Source organism: Nycticebus coucang, chromosome Y (genome assembly GCF_027406575.1).
Source record: "Nycticebus coucang isolate mNycCou1 chromosome Y, mNycCou1.pri, whole genome shotgun sequence".
Lineage (NCBI taxonomy): Eukaryota > Metazoa > Chordata > Mammalia > Primates > Lorisidae > Nycticebus > Nycticebus coucang.
In genome coordinates, this window is record NC_069805.1 from 3473356 (window position 1) to 3485729 (window position 12374).

Consider the following 12374-nt stretch of genomic DNA (forward strand, 5'->3'; position numbering starts at 1 on the left):
AAATACATGCTAAAGCTCTACTCAAAAAATTACATTTAACAATTAACACAACTCATAGATTAAGTTTAGAAACAAAGAAACCAATACAAAAGACTATATGCTATCTAATACTAGTTTTTTTAAAGTACAAAAAGTAAAATTAGTTCATGTATTTTGTGCACATTACAGTGTAATAAAAATAAAAGAAATATAGCAGATAATAAACTAACTATAGGGAAAGAGAAAAGTCAGAATGACTCCCAGACTTCAAATATGAATGCCAAGATATATCTTATATCTGTAACTTGAAAAACAAAGGGGAAACTGGGAACGGGATGGTGGTAGTAAAGATAATTTCCTGTCATCAAGTAGAGATGATTAAGAGAAACAGGACTTTGGAGCTCAAAGTAGAAGTCTGCTTGAAGATAAAATTTCTGGAAACATCATCATCTACAAAACAGAGGGGAAAACAAAAGTTATGAAAAGAAAAGTGAAATTAACTACACAAGGAGAATGAACAAAAAAGGAAACTTTTTTTAAAATGCAGGCTCGAATGTTTAAGATTATAAAAATCTTCTAGAAAAAGAGTGAAGACACGGATATAAGTAAAACAAAGTAATAGAAAAGGAGTTACTATCAAATGAAATGTGATGACTGCACAGTCCTCAAACAGTTCACGAAAATCAAGAGCTCCTTCACATAATTTACAGTTGATTAGATTATCTCTTATAATATTAAGCTGTGATGGTTAAGATGCTTACTGTTTAGATTTGAAAAAGAGAGAACAGTTTAGTGTAAAGTTCTTACAGACAACTTAGGACACAGAATTGTGCTCTTGACTTAGGACCTTGAATAACCTTCTTCCCTTTCTTAGCCATCATTCTGTTCACATATAATGGGCTCATAAGTGAGTAGAAGAAAGGGGAAAAAAGTAAGGTGGAACGAAGTAATTTTAGGTTCAATTTAACCTTGATAATTCAAATAGAGTGTTACAAAGTCAAAGGTGAGTCCTTACAAACTGAGCACTTCTGTGATTCTTCCGCAGCTGCATGGTCATCTTGGTGCAGGACTCTACACTGTGACTCAAGTCTTCCTTGGGTAATACTGATGCCCCTTTCCCATCACTACTGGGTTCTTCTTTCATTGCAATAAAAGGGGGGCACATTACTCCTTCTTTACCTAAAGGAGTTGGAAACAACTGTGAAAACATAGTATGCTATTGTGTCAGGATTAACCAACCATTTTTCTCATGACACTTTACTACTTTACCCCTTACACTTCCTCTGTCTGCTAACCCTTACCTCTCTTCCGTAGAGTCTTATCCTTAGCCATGAGGCCCAACCCCATCATTTTGGGGCCTGGACCATATATCTGTAACTTTTTTAATTCTGGATTCTTCTCGATGTCCTCCTCTGTGGGCTCTGGCTATTGAAATAAGTTTGAAAAAAAGAAGTTAATTTTATATACATAATCCTAACACCTTCTGGCAAAATCATACTTTCGTATTTCCTATAAAGAAGACAGGCTAAAAAATCAATAAATAACCTTCAACCATTTTTTGTACATCTATTAATCATGTATTTTTACCTATGGTATGACCAGCAAATGAAGGAAGAGATTTGGAAGGTACTTAATTTTCTTAATTTTTACAAGATAAAATATTCCTGTATTTGTAAGGTTAGTGAAGCTTAAGTATGTTAAGTCTGTATTTTATGCTCAATTCAATAAAAAATACAAATAAGTCCCTTTCTGCAACTGAGTGAAACATGCTAATGTTGAGACAAATTCAAGACATCCACTGGAACTCAGATCAGCCGAAATATAACTCTTTTCTGCTGACCATGTATTCAGAGACCTGGGAAAATGAAAATCCATTATTTGCCAAAATATTCTGTATATTCTTACCTATTTATCTATACATATGTTAACATTACATAAAATGAATTTTAAGTCAGAAACTGTAAAAAATAGATAAAATCATTATTTAATAATAAAGTGGCAATTTAGAAATAGGATACAAAAATGTTAACTTGCATATGCATATATATTACTACAGCACCTAAGTATATTAAACAAGTACTTAAGATCTAAAGTGATGGGTTGACTGTTAAGATAAGACTTGCTAGGGACTTCAAAACCCCACTTTCAGAAATGGATATTACTCAAATAAAAATTAACAAGCAATATTAGATTTGAACTGCACTCTAGATTAAACGAACTTAATGCACATATAAAGGCATTCCACTTAACAGAATACATATGTACAGAATACATAATCCTCTCAAATTCACAGGAAGTCTTAACACATTTTAGATTGGTATCTTAAATTATCTTTGCCAAAAAACAATGGTATAAAACCATAATCCATATGTGTATTATATAATTTTCAGCACTTACCTCTTTTTAGTCGGCATTGTGAGATGTATTTTTTGTTTCACTTTTTTCTGAACTTTAAAATTAAACCCTATTAAAACTTACCTTACTATTTATTATTTATTGAAGTTTTCTTATAGATGTTCCTCTATATATAATTTAGATAAATATCAATGTAAATTTTCTTCTGTATATAAACACACAACTTATTTTTTGATTTTATTTTCATAGTAATTTATGCAAGCAAAAATACATACTGTATCATAACATTTATGTGTATGCAATAGATTGTTAACCCATTCCAGAAATAATTTAACCTACTCTGTTATTATCCAAAAAATGGGGCTATTTCCAACTTTTCTGGCATTATAATTAATTACAACAACATATAATACTACATAATCATATTTTTCATTTTATGTATTTTTAATGAACTGACCCTTTTAAGGTACCTCCTTGGCTGAGAGACCAGCCCTCCCAAACTTAGCTTACTCATGAAGATAGTAATAGCTTGGTGATGAGTGCACATTTAGAATATAAACCCACCAATTCTGGTGCAAACCCTCAACCACCTACTTTAACTGTTACATAAAAAATCAGTAACTCTCCTATCATAAATAAACTCAGGGCCAAGTACCAGAAAACTAAAGAAAAGTTCCTGTTCCAAACAGTGTACTATAGTTATTCAAATTAGCTAATCTAAAATATCCTGTTCTTCCCACTGGAATCCCAATTAAAAGCTGTTCCTTTTCTCCTCCTCACATGGTTCTTTCCCCTATAGCCCTGTGTGATATGCTGTACCCCTCATTTGGAGAGGAAGTGTAAGCAACATTAAACTTCTCTTTCAACGACATTGTCACCTTTATAAATAAAGAGCAGGGTACAAATTATTAGTAACTGTGTATTTACTGCATACTCATTCTGAAAGATTAATTAATAGACATTAAAAAGGCAGATAACACAGTTTAAAGTTCAGTAATTTCCTATTTTCATTTTTATTAACAGTATTAATAGTAATTTCATTGCTATTTAATTTGTATTACCAACATGTACGATGCCTGGTTCTTCATTTCCTTGATGTATTTTGACTTGTATATACAAAGATATTGGCAGTTATTTTATATCTTCAATTTATAAGTGATATTAAACATTTTTGATTCATTATACGCTAAGACTAATAAAGAAGTATGACTGCAAATAAGCCACGATAAAAATAAAAGAGATCCCAGAAATTTTCTATTTCCAGAACTCTCATTAGTTATACAGTAATTTTTAGCAAAAAAAAAAAAAATCTTTTAAGAGTTAATACTTTTTAAAGAGTTAATTACTCTTTGCATTTATGACATTTTACTATCCATGCTTAAATTACAAACACCTATCATAAATTAGAAAAGATGTGTTAGTCCTGATTCCTTTTCAGCTTTACGCAAAATTTATAATTTTTTTCTCTTAATGTCTTGAAAATACTATCCATACTTATTAGTTTCAAAGAAGCAAACATTTTTAAGAATATTTAAGACTTTTCCAGAAAAAGGACCACCAAACTCCAAGAAAAAAGATGCCTAAACATCCATTTGATATTGAAATATTGTTGTATCCTCGCCTAGTTCTACTGGCTTCCAAATTATTACATCTCATCCTTTTTTTTTTTAAAGACAAGAGTCTTACTATGTCGCCCTCAGTAGAGTGCTATGGTGTCACAGCTCACAGTAACCTCAAACTCTTGGGCTGAAGTGATCCTCTTGCCTCAGCCTCCCTGGGACTAAGGCACCTGCCACAATGCCCAGGTATTTTTTGTTGCAGTTGTCATTGTTGTTTGGGTGGGGCTGAGTTCAAACCCACCAGCCTCACAGTATGTGGCTGACACCATAACCACCGTGCTAAAGCTGCTGAGCCTACATCTCATTTTTCTTATTCAGTTTTTTTCAGCAAACTTCTTTCAACAAAGAACTAAGGCACTAATAAAGACTCTGTTGGAATTTAAATATTATGAATCAGATAAACATTTCTCACTTTATTTTTCTACATTTGAACATTAAATTTTTGCAAAATTTAATATTATTATAATTATTCATAAAACAACTAAATTTATCACTTTATTCTCATTTTTATTCAGATATTTCCTAAATAGAAACATCAAAAATGTTTTTTTTTTTTTAGCTAGTTAATAAGTTATAAAATGCTACTATTTAAATTTTTCATTTTCCATGTATTACAATCTCTGACATCAACCTATCTGAGTAACAAAGATTCCCCATTCCAGGGTCAGCCAATTCTTAGGACAACAAAGGTCTCACCTACCCAAGAGTGTGTCTTTGAGAAGTACGATATCCAATCCAGAGCCAGAGTTCCTCTATCAGACCCATGTACCCAGAAGACAATATTCTTCTGCTTTAATCACCTCAGACGAAGAATACCTTACAGCCTTCAGCCTGGTAAAATTATTCAAACTAGCCAATCCTAAACCGTTCATCCTGTCCTTCCTTGCCTCCTTGTAAAACCCCAATAAAAACTAGAACCTGGGCTCTTCCTTGTTCCTGCCACTTCTCCCTCCTAACACTGGCATTTTCCCTGTGTGTAGCACTGAATGACTATATCTCTGAGTATAAAGTGTTTCACTGGCCCTTTTCTGTCTCCTCTTGTAACCATGCCTGACTGATGATAACAACAACAAAAATACAAGTTTCAAAAACAAAATTATACCTTATGTTTTGAAAAATTACTGAAAAGATTCACAAAAATTAACTAGTAACTATGTTTTAAAAAAATTTATTTTTAAGATGTATAAAAGCCAAATAGTAAAAGCAAAAATACCATAAACCACACCCATGAATGAAATAACTTGTTAGTTTCAATTAGTTCCATCTGAAGCACCTATATATAAATTTTTAAAAAGTATTGGTTTATAGTATTGAATTTTCCCCAACAGCAAAGTCCAGATGAATCTTGGCTTTATAGTACTGAATTTTCCCCAACAACAAAGTCCAGATGAATCTTGGCAGAAAAAGAGATACTCACATCTGGCTGTAGTCTTTTTGCCCTTCGACTGTAGCTGCTGAACTTTGAAGGCTGCACAGATTGCCTAAGGGGGATGCTGTGGGGTTTATATTCCTTGTCTTTTTCCTCACTGTCAAAAGGATGTGTATTACACTGCTGGACAAAAAAAATTATATACACAACTTTAGGAATTGAGTCACATTTGTATTTGGTGATTCTTTCACTCTAAAAGTCACAAAGAAAGCTACAGTTCTTTCTAAACCGTACAAATTCGTTCCTCTGTTCTAATAAAAACAGAACATGTATCATGCAAATTCTCACCTGCCTTTCCTTACACATAAAAAGTAAAAGCATAGGGTGGCGCCTGTGGCTCAGTCAGTAGGGCGCCAGCCCCATATACAAGGTGGCGGGTTCAAGCCTGGCCCTGGCCAAACTGCAACCAAAAAATAGCCGGGCGTTGTGGCGGGCGCCTGTAGTCCCAGCTACTCTGGAGGCTGAGGCAAGAGAATCGCTTAAGCCCAGGAGTTGGAGGTTGCTGTGAGCTGTGTGAGGCCACAGCACTCTACTGAGGGCCATAAAGTGAGACTCTGTCTCTACAAAAAAAAAAAAAAAAAGTAAAAGCATGATTAAAAACATGGTCTTTGGACTATCTTTTGAACTTGGATTTTTACCTTTATTCCTTCTGTGCTTTATGCAAATATATCAGCCCTTTCTTTGCATTCTAATTTCCCAGTTGAAAAATGGATAATGAAAATGACTAAATCTCAAAGAACTACGCATATTAAATAAAATGTATTTTATATTAATACATGCACAGATACAGTTTTAAAGTTATTGAAAAGTGTTTTATAAATAATAAAACTCAAAACCTTATTTTTACTTAGAATAGCCAGCTAAATCAGTTCCCATACTTTGGGATACTCAATATTAACCTTTTTTCCCTAGCCTCTCTTAAAGTGGGAACCACTGTCAAAAACCTAAAAGCATTATCTTTTTTATACAGAATAATTTAAGATAAGAATTATTTTCCTCGGGCGGCGCCTGTGGCTCAGTCAGTAAGGCGCCGGCCCCATATACCGAGGGTGGCAGGTTCAAACCCGGCCCCGGCCAAACTGCAACCAAAAAATAGCCAGGCGTTGTGGCAGGCGCCTGTAGTCCCAGCTACTCGGGAGGCTGAGGCAAGAGAATCGCATAAGCCCAGAGTTGGGAGGTTGCTGTGAGCTGTGTGATGCCATGGCACTCTACCGAGGGCCATAAAGTGAGACTCTGTCTCTACAAAAAAAAAAAAAAAACAATTATTTTCCTCTCATTCCTAGTCTAAGATCTTACTCATGAAAAGATCTTAGCAATACAAACATACAAAGGATCCAAAGTCACTTCAATCCTTATATAGGTAGCTTAATTTCTTTAAACAAATAAGATGCAAAATATTTTCAGGGTCAAGTCCTGGAATCCTCTACTCTATTAACGAACTTAGAATCTCCAGACCTTGTCAGGAAAAAGCCTGATTTAGAAGGGGGATTATAAAAAGTAAAAAAAAAAAACAAACATCAGTCCTCAAACCAGCAGAGTCCTCACCAGACTGGCTCCAGACTGAAACATTTCATAGGGGTAAATGATACGTTCATAGTGAGATCTAAGCAAGGAGCCAATGTTTTTGCCTGGTGGGTAGTTGAGACGCTGGGCAACTCTGGCCCACCGACGATCCTTGCAGATGGCTTCGTAGCCACCTTCCTCCATCACAACCTGAAAGGATAAAACAAACTGTAAGCAGACCACAGAGGCCTAAAACAGCAAAGAAAACTTGAAATCTTAGGGCTATGCCTTCCTCCAACATTTAACCATTCATTGTGGGAGAAATGCTGCCGTTTTGTGTTCTCTCCTTTCCTGCCTGGTGACACAATGTCCTATCACAGAGGATCCCTAATGAATGGCTTTTAAACTTGTTTTTCTTTTATTTATTTATGAAATATGGGTTTGCTATCTCTCAGGGTGGAGTACAGTGGTTCAATCATAGCTCTCCATAACCTAGAATTCCTAGATTCTAGAACTGCTCCTACCCTAGCCCTGAAATAGTTAAGACTACAGATGCATACTACATCTGGATAATTTATTTTTATTTATTTTTAGAGACAAGGTCTTATGTTGTCCAAACTGGCCACAGAAGTACTCGGAAGTACTCATGTGATCCTTATTCTTCAGCCCCCTGAGTAATTAGGAATAAAGCAGTGAGCCACTACACCCAGCTCTTCCTGGTTTTCCCTTTGAAATCGAACTATACTTACCTTACTAAGGCTGTAGAGGTCTAAAATCCTCCGTTCCACATTGGGAATCTTTAGTGAGGAACCTTGAATTTCCCAGAATTTTGCAATCTGATCCAAATAGTTCAGTTTCACTCTGGTCTGAGCCTGGGGAAGAGAAGGCTCTATGAGGTTCGCTTACTCCTTAAAATGACTTTGGTCCAGTATGAAATGAATAAATAATTTTTGTTCTTTAATAACTACAGTTCTCTACTAATGTGCTATAACCTAAGCTTTATTGCCTACCTCACCAGCAGTGTTCACAAAGCTCAAATAAGCTAAATTTGTATTTTATTTTTAGAGACAGAGTATCATTTTGTTCCTTAGGCTATAAGACGGTTGCTCTATCACAGTTCACCGTAACCAAAAAATCCTGGGGTCAAATGATCCTTCTCCCTTAGCCTTTCACCTACTGAATAGGTGAACTATACGCATGAGCCACTGTGCCTGGCTAGTTCTGATCTGGTTTGATTTGTTTTTAGTTTTAAGGGGTATCTCACTGCATTACCCACACTGGTCTCAAACTCCTATCCTCAAGTGATTCTTATACCTCAAGCCTCCTATAAGCTGAGTTACAGAGGAGCCAAGATGATGCTATAGTATCAAAATCCTTCATTCCTAAATTTAAAGAATTATTCTTGGACTTAAGTGGTGGTTTGACCAAGACTACTTATTTTCATTATATTTATGTCAAAAATTTGGACATAAAATCTGTTTCTAAATTATTTCTTTTTTACCCTTAGTAATACGATACTTCTAATCACTGATAGTCCAAAAAAAATGCAAAAGAAAATGATAAATCATGAATACACTTTCCAAATTTAATATTATACTCGAAATGAAGCCTCACATAAATACTTAAAAAGCAAGCTTTACCCTGGATATCTATTTTATTCAAGAACTATGTAAAACCCTCAGACTTAGGTTGGAAATTTAAAAAATCCTATTTCTGCCATAAATCCTATTTCTTTGCAGAAAGTTCAAAACAATAAAATATATAGGTATGAGGAGAGGAAACGAGAAAACTAATAGTTGTTAACTTTAGCCCATTCTATAGCAGATACATCATTCGTCTTCAGAATGCCTTCTTCATGGTCTGGCCTTTGCAGACAGAAGACTTTCTCCAGATTAGTCTCTGAGAAATGACAAAGCTGAATTTAGTATTTAATATATTTGATTTCAAAGCCTAAATTCTTAAATACATTGTTCTAAAAAACTACAAGTTAGGTAAAAGTGGAGCTCAGAAACACTCATTTCTGTTTGCATTCTTAACCTAAAATCAAACTGTGCCTCCCTTGGCTTGGTGCTCAAATGGCTAAGGCGCCAGCCACATACATCAGACATGGCAAGTTCTAATCCAGCCTGGACCTGCCAAACAACAATGACAACTCTAACCAATAAATAGCTGGGTGTCATGGCAGGCGCCTGTAGTCCCAGCGACTTGGGAGGCTGAGGCAAGAGAAATTGCATAAGGCCAAGAGTTGGAGGTTGCTGTGATCTGTGAGGCCACAGCTCTCTACCCAGGGCGACAGCTTGAGACTCTTGTCTCAAAAACAAAAACAAAACTAACAAAAAAAAGACCAGTGCCTCCCAAACTTACCTCTAGTTCATTTAGCCTCTGGATGCGGGGAGTAAATTTGAAGTTGTCAACTTCTACTGCAAAAGGAGGTTGCCAGTCCTAGAAGGAAACAAAACTAGTAAATATGGGACTATAAAGAACGAAGATGGTATGAAGTATAATCATTAGTTTCCACTTTAGTATCACTTACTTTTAAACTTTTGGTTGCCATTTCTGTTTCTAAAGGCCTCAAGTGATTGCATCTTTATTAACCTCAAAAAATTTAAAAATATAATCAAAATTCTCCTCTTGGTATGTCTCCTCTAAAAAGATTCCAAAAAACAAAAACGAAAACCTAAACAAAATAATCCTCATATACTCAAGCCTAGATGCTGACTTAAAAAGAAAGGCACACCTGAATAAAAACTAGGCCATCCAGGATTATGAAGAAAGTCTTTACTAAAATGAAGACAGACCAAACATGGATAATAAATTACTTCTTTTTCAAACCTAACTCCTGCTTCCTTTTTTTAGTCTAGAAAAGCTTCAAGTAATTAACAGAATTTTACCAATACTGAATGTAGTGTTAAGATTCAAAGATACAAAGAAAGGAAATGCTGTAGCCTGAACAGGTCAGAAAAGAACTGGAAAGGGTTGTAAGCTATGCAAAAGATTGACCTCTACTCTGGATACTATGTTAATTATTTAAGACAATGGCACACACTCATTTCTGTTTGCATTCTTAACCTAAACTCAGACTAGTTTCAAATAATAGTTTGACTATATCAAACCAAGAGACTAGGCCCTTAAGTATACTAATAAAAATTTAATTCGTGGCGTAGGAGAACATACCCTTTCATTCTTATTTATATTTTTTACATACATTCCAAGTCAAATGACACAATGAAACTATTCCAAGCTAAGTGTTTTAATAATATCACAGGTTCAATAACTTGCTCCTTCCTGTTATATGCAAGTACTTCTGAGTATACCGAATTTTTTTTCAGCTTACATATAATACCGGTAAACATTACCGTATTTGAATCAGATTTTTTTCATCTCTAAAACAGACCTTTAAAATCTTAAGGAACCTGGAGACCAGATACGAGTTTTCACACAACAGCATTTTCCAGCCGGTATATAAGACAAAAGATTAAGATCTAGACTTTGGCAAGACTGCCACCGGTTTGTAGCCCTAAATCTAAGGCCTTGCTAATAAGCAAAGGTCAAATAAGCTCAACCAAAACACTAATCATTTCGAGCTATGTTGCAGAAGCTTACCGCGGGTGGACGGATTTTGCAAATTCCAGACTTTTCTGCAATAGGCCTGATTTTTGCAATGTAGCCAAGTGGGTCTCGGAATTCCGCCCAGCTGGGCTCGAACACCGGGCACTCCGGCGGCGGGAGGAAGTCGTCAGAGGCCGACTCCATGTCCGGGCTGAATTCTACCCTGTAAAAGAGGATTCTGTATTTCGTCAATAGCTTATGGATCCTTTCTGCTAAAAACTGCGGGCTAGAAAAATAATTTTTTATAATTATTTTTCGGATTCTTGAGTTATTTTATACCTGTGTAGCTGCTTACCAATATTCATGGATCTCAGCTTTTCAACCACCATTTTGACCTTTGAGTTTTGCTGTTTCCACGCCCCGTGTCACTCCGCGGATCATTCTTCAAGCGTTATTTCCGCACCTGATAGAGTCTCTGCGCGTTAAAGTAAAGCTCAAGACGCAGGAACAAATTTTCCAAAGGAAAAGAGTCACAAATTAGTCGCTCCGCTGGTTTAAACAGTTCTCCAGTGGAACCTAAAAGCAAGATTGTAAATAGCAACGCCGGATCTTTTTTTAGATGGGACTATTGCGCACATTACGCCTGCGCATTAGAGGTTTGGCTCAAAAGGAAGTAGGTGGGTTTGCACCGGGTTTTTCTTCCAAAAGTTTCAACTTTACCGAAATAGCAGCGCAAACCCTCCTTTTTTCTGCGACTGCAGCAAGAACGACTTACATATTCATAGTAAACGTCTTGCTAACAACCTCTAAACACTTAACTGAGGTCCCAGCTCGCGATCTTGCGTTTATTGGCAAAAAATCGTAGGTTTTACAACAGGAAGCTATAGAGCTAAGTACTGCGCCTGCCATTCGCATATTTTATCAGTGAATATTGGACAAATAAAAAGAGATGTAAAGAAAGAGGGAAAAAGCGTCATAGAAATGGCTTTCCAAGCATGAACGTGATACACATCCAGCAGACCACTCCCCCCAACAACACACTTTTTTTTCTTTGAGGTAGAGTCTCACCCTATCACCCTGTCATCGTAGCTCACAGCAACTTCTCGTCTTCCCAAGTAGCTGGTACTACAGAGGCCCACCACAACGCCTGGCTATAAATTTTAAAGAGCGGGTTGCACTCTTGTTTAGGGTGGTCTCCAACTCCTGAACGCAGTTAAATCCACTTGGGCCTCGCAGCATGCTAAGATTAGAGGCGGCGTGAAAGTTTTTAATAGCCTTTGTAATGTTAAATTCTGGCTGTTTTTTTTTTTTTCTTCTTAACACAAATTTTAAAAGATGAGATGTTACACTTTGCAGCCTGTAATTTTAAATACAAAACTTCCATCTGTGTAATACTGAAATCTCCGAAGTTGGCTGTTCTAGTAGAATCAGTTTTACACCTATAAAATTTGTTTGCCCTGTCTCATGCTCTGTATTTTCGAACACTATTCAAAAGTTAGGAGGCGTCTGTTTATTCCTTTAAAGATATTTTAAAACATTAATTAAAAGGCCTCGTTTTGAAAGAAACGGGAGGAAGGAGTTGGTGATCATTGCTTTAAGGTTTGTCTGATTTGACTTGTTTCATTTTTTCACAATTCTTGGCATTTACTTTTTGGCGGGGGGTGGGGGTGGTGGAGGGCAGGGCTGGGTTTGAACCCGCCACCTCAGGCATATGGGGCCAGCGCCCTACTCCTTTGAGCCATAGGCGCTGCCTGGCATTTCCTTTTTTTTCAGAAACCTCTCCATGTTATTAATAGCTTATCAGTCTTATTAGCATGTTACAGTACATTAAATATGTTACTTGTATGTAAAAACTTACCTTTCTCAATTTTCTGCTTTCATCTCACCAAGTTCATCGAAATGTTTCCCTTGCTTCATAAAACCACATTTGCTATAGTTTA

General features: G+C 36.0%; 1 protein-coding gene across 5 annotated transcripts in view; it reads right to left on the reverse strand.

Annotated features, from left to right (window-relative positions):
* Positions 1–11030, reverse strand: part of LOC128579115 (lysine-specific demethylase 5D) — a 57799-nt gene extending 46769 nt beyond the window's left edge. Inside the window, exons 1-8 of one of the 5 annotated variants that reach the window (XM_053581376.1) lie at positions 10790–11030; positions 10489–10657; positions 9250–9327; positions 7635–7757; positions 6928–7095; positions 5371–5505; positions 1281–1404; positions 995–1158 (exon numbers count right to left, since the gene is read on the reverse strand). In XM_053581376.1, coding sequence (XP_053437351.1) covers positions 995–1158; positions 1281–1404; positions 5371–5505; positions 6928–7095; positions 7635–7757; positions 9250–9327; positions 10489–10638 — 942 coding nt within the window. In that variant the 5' untranslated portion in view covers positions 10639–10657; positions 10790–11030. Of the gene's footprint in view, positions 1–994; positions 1159–1280; positions 1405–5370; positions 5506–6927; positions 7096–7634; positions 7758–8689; positions 8776–9249; positions 9328–10488; positions 10658–10789 lie in introns of those variants that run through there. The other 4 variants (XM_053581375.1, XM_053581374.1, XM_053581378.1 and 1 more) reach the window with 4 other exon arrangements.
* Between the last annotated feature and the right edge of the window lie 1344 nt (positions 11031–12374).